The 20,333-nt window shown below is 37.1% G+C and overlaps 1 protein-coding gene across 9 annotated transcripts in view; it reads right to left on the bottom strand.

The window, feature by feature from the left end:
* Positions 1-20,333, bottom strand: part of LRRC7 (leucine rich repeat containing 7) — a 286,473-nt gene that overhangs the window by 85,582 nt on the left and 180,558 nt on the right. For all 9 annotated transcript variants that reach the window (XM_075832825.1, XM_075832822.1, XM_075832823.1 and 6 more), the window contains 4 exons: positions 13,638-13,701; positions 7,813-7,887; positions 5,756-5,900; positions 3,840-3,912 (listed from right to left, as the gene is read on the bottom strand). In XM_075832825.1, the coding sequence (XP_075688940.1) occupies positions 3,840-3,912; positions 5,756-5,900; positions 7,813-7,887; positions 13,638-13,701 (357 nt within the window). The remainder of the gene's footprint in view (positions 1-3,839; positions 3,913-5,755; positions 5,901-7,812; positions 7,888-13,637; positions 13,702-20,333) is intronic.

Raw genomic sequence — 20,333 nt, 5'->3', positions numbered from 1 at the left:
TGCAACTTCTTAAAAGAGTGGCCTCCAACCTGTGGCTCTCCAGTTGTTGCAAAACTGCAATTCTCAAAATCCAGCTGTCAGGGCATGCTGGGAGTTGTAGTTTCACAACGGCTAAAGAGCCACAAGTTGGAGACCAGTGTCTTAAAGCCTGCGGAAGATATGTGTATAACTTTTTTCTTTTAGAACCAATGTCTTGATATTGTTAAATGATTCCCTCTGACTCAATCTCAATGCTTTGCTTTTCATAAAAGAAGGCTCTAAGAAGATCCCTTAAAGTGGTACGCCAGCTTATATGGCTTCGAACAGATAGCAAATATCATCAGTCAGTAAAGCTACTGACTAACCTGCTGAGCGACTATTATGTCACTGTGCACCACTACTCGTCAGTACAAATATGTCCACCAGTTTATTAGATCTTATTCTATTCTATGTAATAACTTCAAGGTATATTTTACTTTTTGAAATTTACATACATTTTTCGCGCATCACGCACCCATTGAAGTCAGAAACAGAAAAAGAGTGTCATAATGATGGCGGCTGCGCGAAAATCACACAGCCACGCATCATACGCTGCTGACACACGGAGCTGTTAAGTGCCTTTTGCGCGCGAAAACGCCGCAATTTTTGCGCGCGCAAAACGCACACGCTCGTGTGAATTCGGCCTCAGTATCACAGAGCGGGACAACCGATGCGGCTAGCGCCAATTTTTTTTTAAACAACGCCTCTAATCCCACCCAATCGCCGCCCATACACACCCAATTCAGCCCACACAGTATCATGCTCACATTCTGCCTCCCACACAGTATACCAAATAGCTGCCCCCACACAGTATAATGCCCTCTAGCTGCCACTACACAGTATAATGCCCAAATTCCCCCATACAGTATAATGCCCCCTTAGCTGCCCCTAGTGCCAGTGTCGATGTAGATAGTGACACAGTGCCCATATAGATAGTGCCCATGTACATAGCACCACAGTATCCCCTGTAGATAATGCCCCTATATAGTGCCACAGTGTCCATGTAGATAGTGCCGCACCCCCATCAAGATAGCGCCACCCCCCCTGAAGATAGCACTATTGGGACTCCCTCTAGGAGCGGAATCCCCAGCCAGAGCATAGGCCAGGGATTCTGCTCCTATATGGACAGTGACGTCAGTGGCTAATCCTTGAGCGGAATCCCCGTTGCCGACTCTGGCTGGGGATTCTGCTCCGGGAGGAGCCACTGATGTCACTGTCCATATATGGAGAATCGAAAAGTAAAAAGAGAGAGGCGGCACTCCAAGCAGATGTTGTCAGAAAAAAGGTAGATTTATTCACAACAGTGCAAAAACCTGTGCAACGTTTCAGCTGCTCAATGCAGCCTTTGTCAAGCTTGATAACAAAACACGTGCTTAGGTCTAATAAAGGGGACCTTAAGATTACTTCATCTATATGATGCCCCAACAAACATAAAATGTGGGTGCAATTGTGCCTCCTAATTTGCCTCCCCAAAAAAGGCCATCAGGGGGACAATTGTTTTCTCATAAGATTATATTAGTGATCGGATGTATGTGATAGGCTGGTGTCAGGAAGTGGGTGAAGATAGAACACCCTGTAGAAAATCAGATCATGAAAGTTATGACAGCAGCAGGAGAGGAGTGTATTGATCTTGCAGGAAACAGTGACCTTTACTCTTATGTGATTATTATAGTGGGGGTCACGTCTAAATGTTATTTACAATGTCAGGAAGTGGACAGAAAAAAATCCTCAAACAGCCAATCAGATCAAGGGAATAAAAACAACTTTAGGACGAGAGTGTGTTTATCTTTATAGGAGGCAGTGACCTGTCTTCTCATGTGATTACATTAGTGGTGCAGGGCTGTTTGTGACAGGTCTGTGTTGTAAAGTGGGTGGGGACAGAATACCCTGCAGCCAATCACTAGATGTAAAAGATGACAGCAGCAGGAGAGGAGTGTGTTGATCTTGGGGGAGGCAGTGACCAGAAAATTTTAGAGGAGCAGTAACATTACAGGTTGTGGGGATAGAACGCCTTGTAGTCAATCAGATCATGGAAATAATGATAGGAGAAAAGTGTGCTGATTTTGAGGGAGGCAGTGACCTGACCACTCATGTATGTATATTAGTGAGTATTAGGCTGCATGGGACAGGGGTAGTGTCATGATAGGAAAAAGTGATGACAGACTAAAAGTGGAAATAGAAGGGTCCATAATATAACATTTATGATATATTAAGTCACAAAAAAATATTGTGTTGTCAAATAAAGAAAACCAAACATATATATTAAATTGTAACCAAGAAGTTGTCAGCCTATAAACACGAAACACAAGAGAATAATAATAGAGAAAGATCCGTACAGTATATATATATATATATATATATGTGTGTGTGCGGATATTTTATTTTTGCGGTATCACCTCAGTAAGGCTCAGTGCCCAAATGCAAAAAATTCTGCTGTGACTTTATATCAAATAATAGATCACCATGTGAATTTCTATAATGAAAGGTATCAGGAGGAATGTTGTGGTGATGCACAGATTACTTGCGGCTGAAAATCAGCATTTATTACTTCATAGTCACAAGCCACTCCAAGTGCCCGGGAGAAGCGGAGATCTCCCTCTATACCGGCCCTTCTATGCTCAGCCTTTATCTATTGAATGCACTCAAAGCAAATTAGAGCTGTGACATTGTTGCCAAAAAAAACCCCAGAAAATGTCTTATTTATCTAGTTAATCGTGGCTACCTGATCTATCTCATATCTATCTATCTATCTATCTATCTATCTATCTATCTATCTATCTATCTATCTATCTATCTATCTATCTATCTATCTATCTATCTATCTATCTATCTATCCATCTATCTATCTATCTATCTATCTATCTATCTATCTATCTATCTATCTATCTATCTATCTCATATCTATCTATCTCATATCTATCTATCTCATATCTATCTATCTCATATCTATCTATCTCATATCTATCTATCTATCTATCTATCTATCTATCTCATATCTATCTATCTCATATCTATCTATCTCATATCTATCTATCTCATATCTATCTATCTATCTATCTATCTATCTATCTATCTATCTATCTATCTATCTATCTATCTATCTATCTATCTATCTATCTATCTATCTATCTATCTATCTATCTCATATCTATCTATCTATCTATCTCATATCTATCTATCTCATATCTATCTATCTCATATCTATCTATCTATCTATCTATCTATCTATCTATCTATCTATCTATCTATCTATCTATCTATCTATCTATCTATCTATCTATCTATCTATCTATCTATCTATCTATCTATCTATCTCATATCTATCTATCTCATATCTATCTATCTATCTATCTATCTATCTATCTATCTATCTATCTATCTATCTATCTATCTATCTATCTATCTATCTATCTATCTATCTCATATCTATCTATCTCATATCTATCTATCTCATATCTATCTATCTCATATCTATCTATCTCATATCTATCTATCTATCTATCTATCTATCTATCTATCTATCTATCTATCTATCTATCTATCTATCTATCTATCTATCTATCTATCTATCTATCTCATATCTATCTATCTCATATCTATCTATCTATCTATCTATCTCACATCTATCTATCTCATATCTATCTATCTATCTATCTATCTATCTATCTATCTATCTATCTATCTATCTATCTATCTATCTATCTATCTATCTATCTATCTATCTATCTATCTATCTATCTCTTAAAGCAATCATTTTAAAGATTGGTTCTACAATTAGAAAAGAAACAAGAGCGGCTGAGAGGGTTTTTTTTTATACTCACTTTCCAAGTGTATTTGGTAATGCTACAAGTTGATTGTCATCTATTTTCAGAGTTGTAAGTTTTTTCAGCAGACCTGTTAAAATAAAGAAATACATTTCATGGGAAGGTAGCAATAATTGACAGAAAAGTGGCACGCTGAATTCTTCAGTATAAAAATATGTCCCCAGCGCCAATGCACCGGTGAGAGGTGAGAAAACCTGACAAGAGGACTAGACAGCAAAGTACGTGATGGGAGAGATGAGCAATCGTGTAAATAATCTACTCTAATCATCTGAACCCTGTCCTGAATGACATAATATCACATAATACTCTAGTCACTTCCAGAGCTGCATTCAGAATTCTGCTTGTTTCTCTTAGCTCTCAGGCAGCATGACCTAATTTTACTGCTAAAATCTTCATAAGAAGAAGAGTAACTTCATAAACCCTTTCCTTTACTTATCTTGTACTGATTTTGAGCCATGTGTAATTTTCTTCTCCATTCACTGCCAAAGTAATATGAAATGTTAAATACTTTTGTGTCAAAAAAGACAAAAGTATAATAGGTATGATACCTTTATTGGCTAACCATAAAAGTTCTATATGCAAGCTTTCAGAGCACAGAGGCCCCTTCTTCAGGCAGTTTACAAATGAATGACTTAGAAAAAAGCACAACATTTAGATGTTACACAAAGACAATTAGTACATGAGGTGATACATCATTAAGATAAGCCGGGGCAATAAAACTGAGGTTATAGGGGTGATGACTTAGGAGTTAAGGCATCTGGAGTCAGTCTGATGGGGGACGTGACGTGTGTCCATGTAGTGGCTCATAAATCCTGGTGTTAGATTGAGGCCTTGTGTCAATGACTGGAATTTTATCATCATCTTGAATTCCCAAAGTAAAAAATTCTGATGGAACTTAACTGAACATTTTCTACACCCCTCATGTGCCCTAACAGCTGAGATCTAAGGTTGCCCATACACATTAAAGGGAACCTGTCACCAGCATTTCACCTATTGGACTCTACTCACCCCTCACTGGCCTCTGCTGTCAAAAGTTCATTGCCGTCATCCCCTGTCCTAAACTTCTCCTCCGACCATAAATAACGGTCTGCAAACATTTTGCGCCTTGTATACTAATAATCCGGCAGTCTCGTTCGTTCCACTTCCACCCACCACCGACAACTGGCCCGTACTGAATGCCAAAATCTTGTCTGAGATAGCGCGCATGCGCCTTTCATTTATGGTCTGATACCCTTCCCCGCTTTACCCGGGACTCAAATCTAGTTACTGCGCATGCGTTGCTATGGGGTCCCGTTGTGCGTACGCACCAGAACAGGTTATTGTTGTGCAAACACGGGATTTCGTGTGTGCTGGGGGGAGACGAGGAGCTGTCAATCAAAAGTAAGGAGGCGGGGTTAATTCGGAAAAGCTTGAGGAATGAAGATATGACTATGTTATACTCATTAGCATACGGCGCAGGGACACTAAAAAACTAAATACTAAAGGTACAGAGCCGACTTAGAAGACAATTATAGGTTACATAAAAATAATTTTTCACTCACTTCCACCAGGTATTGCTGGTGACAGGTTCCCTTTAAATGAAAGATGACGAAACTCGCCGATTTCAGTGGGACCGGCTGAGTACATAATGTGTGTAGGGGGTGTCCTGCTCTCCGAAGCGTCAGATTTTTTTCCTCCCGCAGGAGATAAGCCACTGGCCTAGGAGTCTGGTAGCGGTTTATTCCGCTTACCCCATGGAAATAAACATGTATGCTCGGCCAATCGGAACATGCATGTTTATCATGGAGTCGTCAGGAGTATCTGTCGGCCGAACGAGTTTTTTTGGCTGACCGCTATATAAAGTTTATGGGCTGAGCTCCCACAATGCATTGCTCTCTGGGAACAGAAAAATCTGCCAAATATTTTGTCCTTACCCATCGAGTCAGGCAAGTGCTGCAATAAATTGGAGGAAAGGAGAAGATCTTCCAAGGACTCGCACCCGGATGCCTCCATTTCTATGCTCTCGATCCGGTTCTTGGCCATGTCCAGGTAGATTAGCTGTTTCAGTTTTCCTATAGACTTATTACACATATAGAATTTCTTTAGCCGGCCATAGGTCTTATTGTTATACATTCACATCGGTAGGACGGGGTCATGCGGTGAAATGGGATAACTGGTACATTCGGGAGAGATGGATTCAATTTGGTGCAAGGAAAAAGTCGAACAAATGTCCATAGTGAATACTCAGATCATAGGGCCTCTGAAAGGAAATCTGATTGGTCGGATTTGATACATCCCCCCATCAGTTAGTCATCCATATAGGACAATATTAGGAATACCGGAGTAGTTTGCAGTTGGTATTTGGGCAGATTGGCGCAGCGTCCTAGTTAAAATATGGGACAGTAGTAGATCCATATTTTTACATTGTCTTCTATGGATGAATAAAAGAATAACATAACTCCCAACATTTCAATCCCAAATCACAGGACATTTAAGACCCACCCCCATTCCAATGGAAACGCCCCAAACAGCATAACACGCCCATTTTCATGCAATCATATACAAGTCGATTACCCAGTCCTGAACATGTTGGGGGGTTTGCAGCTATGGCATTGCAAAGCAGGAAATATAGCACGCACTATTATACTGCATGTGTGAACAAGGCCCAACAATGCTGCATAGAAAAGCATCCACTAGATGGAGATGTAAATTGGGTCATTGGAAAGAATAGACATGACAGAAGTGTGAAGGGTCAAAACACAAAAACAGCGTGGAGATATAACTAGGGGTGGGAGACAGGGATTCTGCGGGTTCAATATGGCCGGAGTTCTTTGGTGCTTTCTATATTTTTGTTCAGGATAGTTCAGGTGTGGGACACAATAAATGACTAGAGGAAATATATGTATATATCCGTCTCTGAAAAATGAAACACTGTAATATATGGATAAATAATAGAATTATATGGAATAGATATGAGATAGATAGATAGATAGATAGATAGATAGATAGATAGATAGATAGATAGATAGATAGATAGATAGATAGATAGATAGATAGATAGATAGATATGAGATAGATAGATATGAGATAGATAGATAGATAGATAGATAGATAGATAGATAGATAGATAGATAGATAGATAGATAGATAGATAGATAGATAGATATGAGATAGATAGATATGAGATAGATGGATAGATAGATAGATAGATAGATAGATAGATAGATAGATAGATAGATAGATAGATAGATAGATAGATAGATAGATAGATAGATATGAGATAGATAGATAGATATGAGATAGATGGATAGATAGATAGATAGATAGATAGATAGATAGATAGATAGATAGATAGATAGATAGATAGATAGATAGATAGATAGATAGATATGAGATAGATAGATAGATAGATAGATAGATAGATAGATAGATAGATAGATGGATAGATAGATAGATAGATAGATAGATAGATAGATAGATAGATAGATAGATAGATAGATAGATAGATAGATAGATATGAGATAGATAGATAGATAGATAGATAGATAGATAGATAGATAGCATACATAAGATGGTTAGACAGATGATATTGGATAAATACCTTGATATAATTTGAGTAATTATAAAATGAACCTGTACATATTATTATATATTATAACATTCATGGTCTCATATGTCCTACATCTAGATAGACGGATAGATTTGTACAGTATAATATGTAAAGCTATGGACACTGTGGAGCTGATATAATGGAGCAGACGACCTCGAATAAGACTGAACCTGTGCATTTCCCTTTCACAACACGGAAATTAGGTCAAAAAGTGAATCTGCGACCCATTAATGACCCAGCAGAAGATTCCACTGTCAGCCGCATATTGTGCTCTGCTGGTCCTGCGCTGGTCAAGCGAGGGGTTTCCATTTGTACCACATCGTAACAAAAGACCAAATACTGAGGACCCAAAAGCGTGTGAGCCCAGTGTAAAATTATTACCCCAGGCACTGTCTGCAGTGAATTGTTATCTAGCCACAATTCCTTCAAATTCTGTATTTGTTCCAGGCCCTCGGGCTGAAAGAGATGAAAAATCTGGGTTATTTCATCTTATAATAACAGTCCCTAAAAAAAACACATTAAATGCACACGTGCCCTAAACTATAAACCATATATCTATATCCAGTAATGTGCATTGTCAAATGGACACAATAATACAATGTAGCAGAGATAAGTTTGTCATCTGACACTGTTCAACAAATCTTACATAAGACCGCAGGTAAAACCGTCTGCTGTAACCTCAGTCAGAGGCGCTACAGTAAGGCGTGCGCAAAAGGCACTTGACAGCTCCATGTGTCATCAGCGTATGATGAGCGGCTGCGTGATTTTCGCGCAGCCGCCATCATTATGACACTCTGTTTGTATGTTTGTAGCACGTGGTGCTTTTCTGTTTTCATTCATACTTTTGACTGCTGTTGCGCGAATCACGCGCGTCCCACGGAAGTGCTTCCGTGTGGTGCGCGTGATTTTCACGCACCCATTGACTTCAATGGGTGCGTGATGCGCGAAATACGCACAAAGAACGGACATGTCGTGAGTTTTACGCAGCGGACACACGCTGCGTGAAAATCACGGACTGTCTGAACTGACCCATAGACTAATATAGGTCCGTGCGAGGCGCGTGAAAATCACGCGCGTTGCACGGATGTATATCACGTTCGTCTGAATAAGCCCTTATACTACACGTGTCTGAAGGTTTTCTCTGAAAAGATTTCACAACAGAAATCAGAAAACTTACAAGTAGGATTATAATTGCATGTATTTATTACTAGATGATGCCTTCAGGCAGTATTATAGTAGTTATATTCTTGTACATAGGGGGCAGTATTATAGTAGTTATATTCTTGTATATAGGGGGCAGTATTATAGTAGTTATATTCTTGTATATAGGGGCAGTATTATAGTAGTTATATTCTTGTATATAGGAGCAGTATTATAGTAGTTATATTCTTGTATATAGGGGGCAGTATTATAGTAGTTATATTCTTGTATATAGGGGGCAGTATTATAGAAGTTATATTCTTGTATATAGGGGCAGTATTATAGTAGTTATATTCTTGTATATAGGGGGCAGTATTAGAGTAGTTATATTCTTGTATATAGGGAGCAGTATTATAGTAGTTATATTCTTGTATATAGGGAGCAGTATTATAGTAGTTATATTCTTGTATATAGGGGGCAGTATTATAGTAGTTATATTCTTGTATATAGAGACAGTATTATAGTAGTTATATTCTTGTATATAGGGGCAGTAATATAGTACTTATATTCTTGTATTTAGGGGCAGTATTAGGCTGGGTTCACACGTGGCGGAATTTCACTTAAATTCCGCTGCGGACACTCCGCAGCGTTAATCCGCAGCGGAGCCGTTTGTCCATTGACTTACACTTTAATTTAGCAGTGTTCGTTTAGACGAGGCGTAAAATTCCGCTGCGGAGCATAGGCTGCGGAGCGGAATTTGGTGTCCGCAGCATGCTCTGTCTGTTGCGGAGCAGTGGCGGACTCATGGCGGAATTTCTCCATTGACTTCAATGGAGAGTCAAAATTCCGCAATGAAGTCCGCAGATCTTATGTGTGCTGCGGAGCGTATTGGTTTTACTACCATGACATTTCTTCATTCTGGCTGGACCTATGTATTTCTAGGTCTACAACCAGACTGAGGAAGTCAATGGGGCTCCCGTAATGACGGGAGCGTTGCTAGGAGACGTCTGTAAATAGTCACTGTCCAGGGTGCTGAAAGAGTTAAGCGATCGGCAGTAACTGTTTCTGCACCCGGGACAGTGACTACCGATCTCAATATACATGTATCTGTAAAAAAACATATAAGTTCATACTTACCGAGAACTCCCTGCGTCTGTCTCCAGTCCGGCCTCCCAGGATGACGTTTCAGTCTAAGTGACGGCTGCAGCCAATCACAGGCCAAGCACAGGCTGCAGCGGTCACATGGACTGGTGCGTCATCCAGGGAGGTCGGGCTGGATGCCGAAAGAGGGACGCGTCACCAAGACAACGGCCGGTAAGTATGAAATTCTTTTACTTTCCCTAGGGAAAGTGCTGTCCCTTCTCTCTATCCTGCACTGATAGGGAGAAGGGAAGCACTTTTCCCGCAGTCCGCAGCAGCTAGTCCGCATCAATTTTCTGCACATTTTGTGCAGATCCGCAGCAGAATCTGCAACGCAGATTCTGTGCGGCATTGATGCGGACAGTTGCGGAGGAAATCCGCCACGTGTGGTCATGCCCTTATAGTAGTTATATTCTTGTACATAGGGGCAGTATTATAGTAGTTATATTCTTGTATATAGGGGGCAGTATTATAGTAGTTATATTCTTGTACATAGGGGAAGTATTATAGTAGTTATATTCTTGTACATAGTGGGCAGTATTATAGTAGTTATATTCTTGTATATAGGGAGCAATATTATAGTAGTTATATTCTTGTCCATAGGGGGCAGTATTATAGTAGTTATATTCTTGTATATAGGGGGAAGTATTATAGTAGTTATATTCTTGTATATAGGAGGCAGTATTATAGTAGTTATATTCTTGTATATAGGGAGCAATATTATAGTAGTTATATTCTTGTCCATAGGGGGCAGTATTATAGTAGTTATATTCTTGTATATAGGGGGAAGTATTATAGTAGTTATATTCTTGTATATAGGAGGCAGTATTATAGTAGTTATATTCTTGCACATAGGGGGCAGTATTATAGTAGTTATATTCTTGTATATAGGGAGCAATATTATAGTAGTTATATTCTTGTATATAGGGGCAGTATTATAGTAGTTATATTCTTGTACATAGTGGGCAGTATTATAGTAGTTATATTCTTGTATATAGGGAGCAATATTATAGTAGTTATATTCTTGTCCATAGGGGGCAGTATTATAGTAGTTATATTCTTGTATATAGGGGGACGTATTATAGTAGTTATATTCTTGTATATAGGAGGCAGTATTAGGCTGGGTTCACACGTAGCGGAATTTCACTTAAATTCCGCTGCGGACACTCCGCAGCGTTAATCCGCAGCGGTGCCGTTTGTCCATTGACTTACACTTTAATTTAGCAGTGTTCGTTTAGACGAGGCGTAAAATTCCGCTGCGGAGCATAGGCTGCGGAGCGGAATTTGGTGTCCGCAGCATGCTCTGTCTGTTGCGGAGCAGTGGCGGACTCATGGCGGAATTTCTCCATTGACTTCAATGGAGAGTCAAAATTCCGCAATGAAGTCCGCAGATCTTATGTGTGCTGCGGAGCGTATTGGTTTTACTACCATGACATTTCTTCATTCTGGCTGGACCTATGTATTTCTAGGTCTACAGCCAGACTGAGGAAGTCAATGGGGCTCCCGTAATGACGGGAGCGTTGCTAGGAGACGTCTGTAAATAGTCACTGTCCAGGGTGCTGAAAGAGTTAAGCGATCGGCAGTAACTGTTTCTGCACCCGGGACAGTGACTACCGATCTCAATATACATGTATCTGTAAAAAAACATATAAGTTCATACTTACCGAGAACTCCCTGCGTCTGTCTCCAGTCCGGCCTCCCAGGATGACGTTTCAGTGTAAGTGACGGCTGCAGCCAATCACAGGCCAAGCACAGGCTGCAGCGGTCACATGGACTGGCGCGTCATCCAGGGAGGTCGGGCTGGATGCCGAAAGAGGGACGCGTCACCAAGACAACGGCCGGTAAGTATGAAAATCGTTTACTTTCACTAGGGAAAGTGCTGTCCCTTCTCTCTATCCTGCACTGATAGGGAGAAGGGAAGCACTTTTCCCGCAGTCCGCAGCAGCTAGTCCGCATCAATGTACTGCACATTTTGTGCAGATCCGCAGCAGAATCTGCAACGCAGATTCTGTGCGGCATTGATGCGGACAGTTGCGGAGGAAATCCGCCACGTGTGGTCATGCCCTTATAGTAGTTATATTCTTGTATATAGGGAGCAATATTATAGTAGTTATATTCTTGTCCATAGGGGGCAGTATTATAGTAGTTATATTCTTGTATATAGGGGGAAGTATTATAGTAGTTATATTCTTGTATATAGTGCCAGTATTATAGTAGTTATATTCTTGTATATAGGAGCAGTATTATAGTAGTTATATTCTTGTATATAGGAGCAGTATTATAGTAGTTATATTCTTGTATATAGGAGGCAGTATTATAGTAGTTATATTCTTGCACATAGGGGTCAGTATTATAGAAGTTATATTCTTGTATATAGGGAGCAATATTATAGTAGTTATATTCTTGTATATAGGGGCAGTATTATAGTAGTTATATTCTTGTATATAGGAGGCAGTATTATAGTAGTTATATTCTTGTATATAGGGGGCAGTATTATAGTAGTTATATTCTTGTATATAGGAGCAGTATTATAGTAGTTATATTCTTGTATATAGGAGGCAGTATTATAGTAGTTATATTCTTGTATATAGGGAGCAGTATTATAGTAGTTATATTCTTGTATATAGGAGCAGTATTATAGTAGATATATTCTTGTATATAGGGGGCAGTATTATAGTAGTTATATTCTTGTATATAGGTAGTAGTATTATAGTAGTTATATTCTTGTATATAGGGGGCAGTATTATAGTAGTTATATTCTTGTATATAGGAGCAGTATTATAGTAGCTATAGTCTTGTATATAGGGGCAGTATTATAGTAGTTATATTCTTGTATATAGGAGAAGTATTATAGTAGTTATATTCTTGTATATAAGGAACAGTATTATAGTAGTTATATTCTTGTATATAGGGGGCAGTATTATAGTAGTTATATTCTTATATATAGGGAGCAATATTATAGTAGTTATATTCTTGTATATAGGGGCAGTATTATAGTAGTTATATTCTTGTATATAGGAGGCAGTATTATAGTAGTTATATTCTTGTATATAGGGGGCAGTATTATAGTAGTTATTTTCTTGTATATAGGAGCAGTATTATAGTAGTTATATTCTTGTATATAGGAGGCAGTATTATAGTAGTTATATTCTTGTATATAGGGAGCAGTATTATAGTAGTTATATTCTTGTATATAGGAGCAGTATTATCGTAGATATATTCTTGTATATAGGGGGAAGTATTATAGTAGTTATATTCTTGTATATAGGAGCAGTATTATAGTATTTATATTCTTGTATATAGGGGGCTGTATTATAGTATTATATTCTGGTATATAGGAGCAGTATTATAGTGGATATATTCTTGTATATAGGAGCAGTATTATAGTATTTATATTCTTGTATATAGGGGGCAGTATTATAGTAGTTATATTCTTGTATATAGGAGCAGTATTATAGTAGTTATATTCTTGTATATAGGAGCAGTATTATAGTAGATATATTCTTGTATATAGGGGGCAGTATTATAGTAGATATATTCTTGTATATATGGGGCAGTATTATAGTAGATATATTCTTGTATATAGGGGCAGTATTATAATAGTTATAATCTTATACTAATGTGAGTTATGATTTCAATCACTCCTTAATAAATATTATAAAGAAACCGATGTATGTGAGCTGTTGACTGATCTTGATAAAAACATTAACTTGGAATCTTTAATTGAAGTGCTATTTTTTCCCTCAATTTAAGCCAGTGCTGGATGTGTGGTGTCCTCCTTCTCCTGCACACACCTAAACATTCAGGCTTAGGCTTTCCTACATATATGTTCTTTCAGAAGAAGGAATGTCCCATCTGCCATTTAAGGGTACATTAAAATAGTTTCAATAATATTTCTAGAACAAGAAAAACACTTATCCTCTTACCAGCTCACTGAACTCATTATTGCCCAGGTCAAGTCTCTCCAGTTGGGTCAGCTTGCTCATTGACCTGAAACATAAGAGAGAAGCCGGATAAAATACGTTCTTACAGTGAAAGACTCCGCTCTGTGCAAGGAATGGAAAATATGAGGTCAAGTGTCCTTGTTGTGTAACTGTATATGGATTGATGAAAGGACAAGAGTCTAATCTATCAATCTATCTCTCGATCATCGTTTTATATTCTATTGATCTTCTATGTATCTATCTCTCCATCTATTTTTCCATCTGTCTGTCTATTTCATATCTACACCATTCAGCTAGAACATTAATACCACTTGGCTAATATTGTGCCGGTCGTCCTCGTGCTGCAAAAAAAGTTTGTACCGTCGAGGCATGGACTACACAAGACCTCTGAAGGTGTCCAGTGTCGTTTGGCACCAAGACGTTAGCAGCAGATCGTTTAAGTCCTGTAAGTTAAGAAGTGCGGCCTCCACAGATCAGACTTGTTTTACCAACACATTCCATAGATGCTCAATCGGATTGAGATTTGGGAAATTTGAAGGTCACGTCGACACTTGGAACTCTTTTTCATGTTCCCTAAATCATTGACGAACATTTTTTAAAGTGTGACAGGGCGCATTATCCTCATAGAAGGGGCCACTGCTATCTATCTATCTATCTCATATCTATCTATCTCATATCTATCTATCTCATATCTATCTATCTCATATCTATCTATCTATCTATCTATCTATCTATCTATCTATCTATCTATCTATCTATCTATCTATCTATCCATCTCATATCTATCTATCTCATATCTATCTATCTCATATCTATCTATCTCATATCTATCCATCTCATATCTATCCATCTCATATCTATCCATCTCATATCTATCCATCTCATATCTATCCATCTCATATCTATCCATCTCATATCTACCTATCTCATATCTACCTACCTATCTATCTATCTATCTATCTATCTATCTATCTATCTATCTATCTATCTATCTATCTATCTATCTATCTATCTATCTATCCATCTCATATCTATCCATCTCATATCTATCCATCTCATATCTACCTATCTCATATCTACCTATCTATCTATCTATCTATCTATCTATCTATCTATCTATCTATCTATCTATCTATCTATCTATCTCATATCTATCTATCTATCTATCTATCTATCTATCTATCTATCTATCTATCTATCTATCTATCTATCTATCTATCTATCTATCTATCTATCTATCTATCTATCTCATATCTACCTATCTCATATCTACCTATCTCATATCTACCTATCTCATATCTACCTATCTAATAGCTACCTAATATCTACCTAATATCTATCTATCTAACCATCTATCTGTCTCATACATAGCCTACCTTAGGGATGTGCGAACTATGTGGTCACACTGGGCACATCAGCCACCTCTGCTGTTTCTGGGGGCACCTCAAGGACATTTGTGACCACCAGAACTCTTGTTATTATTTCTATAGCACTTTTATAAAATAATACATGGTTCTTATTTGGTGACTGTATGTTGGGATTATTTAATCATGGTATGGTGGTATTTACCTGGTCTTGTGTGGCACTGTACAGTATATTATTTTTGCAGGGGCATGTTCCTACACAGTCTCACTCTGTCAGCACTGATTGGACAGTGTCAGTCTGTTCAGGGACTCACCCCCAACTGGTAACATCTATTTTCTGATATAGAGTTTCAAATCCTCTCCTTCCCTTCACATAACCATAGAGTTAAATAATAGAATTCTGTCTGCCTGCAGCTACCACTAGGGGGAGCTAATTGTATAAGGATTTATACAGCTCCTATTGAACTCAATAACAAGTATGACCTTTGTAAACACCTACGCTCCCCCTAGTGGTGCTTGCAGGCAGACAGAATTTTATTATGTAACCCTATGGCTGTATGAGCACAGTTACAGTGTCACTTCACTATTTCTTCCAAATAAAATTGAATCAACTCAACAATAAATATTATTATCCAAACCAATGTCCATGACTAGAAGCTAGAAGATATATAGGCCGAGTTCTAATCATAAATTCATACGATGTTCGGCTTGTTTTTTGGCCTCTACGTGTCAATTCTATAGAAAAGTGTACATGAAACTGTTCCATGATCAAAAGCAGAGAGGGGTTGAAACGTTCACAGAAGCCGTCTCCCCGACTGGGCCAGTGACTTTGTGTGGTAGTACCTGAGAGTGGATGAGTATGAAAGGTCAAGAAATGCTTATAACAAAGTGAAATGATGTGATAGAGCCGGCGAGCTGAGATTCTGCAGGGCTCCACATTAGGAAAGGCTTCTAACAATAAACTTTCTGAATTTTCCACACATCAGAATAGAAGTGTTTTCTCACAGAATTTAAGAGTTTTAAAACCTTTTCAGTCTCAAATGCAGAATGTTCCAAAATGGGCAGAACTTTATCACAAGTAGTACAGTACCATGGAAGGGAAAGAGAGGTCGTAAAGATATTCCCAAAATACATTTTTTAAAGATAATTTTTCTTTGTTTCTTAGGGGGCAATATTATTGTAGTTATATTCTTGTATATAGGGGGCAGTATTATAGTAGTTATATTCTTGTATATAGGGAGCAGTATTATAGTAGTTATGTTCTTGTATATAGGAGGAGTATTATAGTAGTTATATTCTTGTATATAGGGGCAGTATTATAGTAGTTATATTCTTGTATATAGGAGCAGTATTATAGTAGTTATATTCTTGTATATAGGAGCAGTATTATAGTAGTTATATTCTTGTATATAGGGGCAGTATTATAGTAGTTATATTCTTGTATATAGGGAGCAGTATTATAGTAGTTATATTCTTGTATATAGGAGCAGTATTATAGTAGTTATATTCTTGTATATAGGAGGTAGTATTATAGTAGTTATATTCTTGTATATAGGAGCAGTATTATAGTAGCTATATTCTTGTATATAGGAGGTAGTATTATAGTAGCTATATTCTTGTATATAGGGGGCAGTATTATAGTAGTTATATTCTTGTATATAGGGGGTAGTATTATAGTAGTTATATACTTGTATATACGGGCTGTATTATAGTAGTTATATTCTTGTATATAGGGAGCAGTATTATAGTAGTTATATTCTTGTATATAGGGGGCAGTATTATAGTAGTTATATTCTTGTATATAGAGAGCAGTATTATAGTAGTTATATTCTTGTATATAGGAGGCAGTAATATAGTAGTTATATTCTTGTATATAGGGGCAGTCTTATAGTAGTTATATTCTTGTATATGGGGCAGTATTATAGTAGTTACATTCTTGAATATAGGGGCAGTATTATAGTAGTTATATTCTTGTACATAGGGGGCAGAATTATAGTAGTTATATTGATGTATATAGGGGGCAGTATTATAGTAGTTATATTTTTGTACATAGGGGCAGTATTATATTAGTTATATTCTTGTATATAGGGGCAGTATTACAGTAGTTATATTCTTGTATATAGGGGCAGTATTACAGTAGTTATATTCTTGTATATAGGGGCAGTATTACAGTAGTTATATTCTTGTATATAGGGGCAGTCTTATAGTAGTTATATTCTTTTATATGGGGCAGTATTATAGTAGTTATATTCTTGTATAATGGGGCAGTATTACAGTAGTTATATTCTTGTATATAGGGGACAGTATTATTGTAGTTATATTCTTGTATATAGGAGGCAGTATTATAGTAGTTATATTCTTGTATATAGGGGCAGTCTTATAGTAGTTATATTCTTGTATATGGGGCAGTATTATAGTAGTTATATTCTTGAATATAGGGGCAGTATTATAGTAGTTATATTCTTGTACATAGGGGGCAGAATTATAGTAGTTATATTGATGTATATAGGGGGCAGTATTATAGTAGTTATATTTTTGTATAAAGGGGGCAGTATTATAGTAGTTATATTCTTGTATATAGGGGCAGTATTATAGTGGTTATATTCTTGTATATAGGGGCAGTATTATAGTAGTTATATTCTTGTATATAAGAGCAGTATTATAGTAGTTATATTCTTGTATATAGGGGCAGTATTATAGTAGTTATATTCTTGTACATAGGGGCAGTATTATAGTAGTTATATTCTTGTACATAGGAGCAGTATTATAGTAGTTATATTCTTGTATATAGTGAGCAGTATTATAGTAGTTATATTCTTGTATACAGGGGCAGTATTATAGTAGTTATATTCTTGTACATAGGGGGCAGTATTATAGTAATTATATTCTTGTATAAAGGGGGGAGTATTATAGTAGTTATATTCTTGTATATAGGAGCAGTATTATAGTAGTTATATTCCTGTATATAGGAGCAGTATTATAGTAGTTATATTCTTGTATGTAGGAGGCAGTATTATAGTAGATATATTCTTGTATATAGGGGGCAGTATTATAGTAGTTATATTCCTGTATATAGGAGCAGTATTATAGTAGTTATATTCTTGTATATGGGGGTAGTATTATAGTAGTTATATTCTTGTATATAGGGGGCAGTATTATAGTAGTTATATTCTTGTATATAGGAGGCAGTATTATAGTAGTTATATTCTTGTATATAGGAGGCAGTATTATAGTAGTTATATTCTTGTATATAGGGGGCAGTATTATAGTAGTTATATTCTTGTATATAGGAGCAGTATTATAGTAGTTATATTCTTGTATATAGGAGCAGTATTATAGTAGCTATATTCTTGTATATAGGAGGTAGTATTATAGTAGTTATATTCTTGTATATAGGAGCAGTATTATAGTAGTTATATTCTTGTATATAGGGGGCAGTATTATAGTAGTTATATTCTTGTATATAGGGGCAGTATTATAGTAGTTATATTCTTGTATATAGGAGCAGTATTATAGTAGTTATATTCTTGTATATAGGGGCAGTATTATAGTAGATATATTCTGGTACATAGAGGCAGTATTGTAGTAAATATGTTCTTATTTAGTAATGAAGGATCTATATTTAAAATTGCCATTAAAACCCACCTTTGGAATGTTTATTGTAATGCTGAGGAAGGAGGGAATTGTTATTGCTTTTTGTATGTTACATATTATGCTGCGCACAATAAAACACATTAATGGACATATTTTATTGAATCAGAGCTCTTGTGGTTATTACTAAGATGCTGCATTTATAATATAAAGTGAAGTTTAGTAACATGTTATTTTCAGCGTTCAGCAAATACTTTAACTTTTCTCGAAACCTGTTGCTATGGAAACCATTCGGAATCCTAAATCTTAAGATCTGTCACGTCGACAAAAGCAATCCAAATGTCACAGCAAGAACCCGGTCTCACCAGGAAATATTCCATACATTGTCTATATACGGCTTCTCATTAGTCATCACGGTTATAAAAATGATGGATGGATTAAACAGCACCCCTTTCCTAAAATCATAAACCTACGACTTCATAGAAGTCACTGAATTGTTCTCTTCTCTCGAGATATTAACATTTTAATTTAGCCAATTTTTCTTATATCCATACTTTCAAATTGTCCCGGCTGTCGTTGGATTGCCCTGCGAAACAGACCTTAAAATGACCGTAACTTTACCCCAAAGTGGGTGTTTTTAGGTAGATCGTCGGTGGAAACTAAAAATGTCCCGTGAATGGGGATTATAATGTTGGGAGTTATGGTTATATCTATTTCTGGGAAGATGATTGACGACAACATGGCCATCATACAACTCCAATATCAGCCTATGGTGTCAGGGCATGCTGGGAGTTGTAGTTTCACAACAGCTGGACAGTCATAAGTGGGAGACCACTGCTCTAGAAAAACTGACTTTGGAGCTGTAATGGCGGCCATATTGGATTTCAGTCCGCTTTTCCAGACAGGGCATATGGATAAAAATTTTGTTGAAGGGATATTTTATTTTTTATTTGGGATGCAAATGTCTCCCTGAATGGGTCTCATGTATCAAAGCTCAGTGGAATAGTGCCCTTGTTGTCCATATCAGCCAATCAGAGTCTAGCTTACTTTTTCTAAGCTGCACGGGTAAAATGATATGTGGATTCTGATTGGCTGTTGTGAGGACACTATTTCTGAGATGTTCTTGATACATGAATCCCAATAATCTATACTTGTTTTACCTTCGTAGCTTTTATTTGGCAGCTTTTATTATGCTACGTTGTTTATAGATGAATAAATTATAAGCTTATTTTCATTTCCGTAAAATTATCCCATCAACCCGTCAAAAATCAACAGGGAAATATGCAGAGATCTGACAGAACATTAAAATTATGAGGGAACTTGATGAGGCCGTAAAAGAAAGTGAAAAAGCAGAGTTTAGAAGGGTCGATATCGAAAGGCAAGACAATAAACATAAATAAAGGAATTTAAGAGCCGGGAGAACGACTGATAAAACTTCTTGGCTCGTTCTCTAATTAGGGTTTTATGAATGTCATAAAAATGTAAAAGACCTTCGCAGAGTCATAGACTTTATTATACTCCAAAAATGTGGCTCCACAGGTTCAGAACAAATACATCAGAAGACACGAGGTTGTCAGTCTTTAGGGCCTAGACTACTCCTAAGGTTTTGTAGAATGTAGTCTATGCCTGAATGACAAGGTCGGGGCTGAAGATCTCAGACTGGACTAGGTTTTGTCATTTTCTACTTAAAGTTTGCCAGAAACATTAGGCTTTTGTTGGTGGG

Source organism: Rhinoderma darwinii, chromosome 7 (assembly GCF_050947455.1).
Source record: "Rhinoderma darwinii isolate aRhiDar2 chromosome 7, aRhiDar2.hap1, whole genome shotgun sequence".
Taxonomy (NCBI): domain Eukaryota; kingdom Metazoa; phylum Chordata; class Amphibia; order Anura; family Rhinodermatidae; genus Rhinoderma; species Rhinoderma darwinii.
Note: the sequence above shows the minus strand (reverse complement) of the source record. Positions and strands in the feature narration are given on the sequence as shown.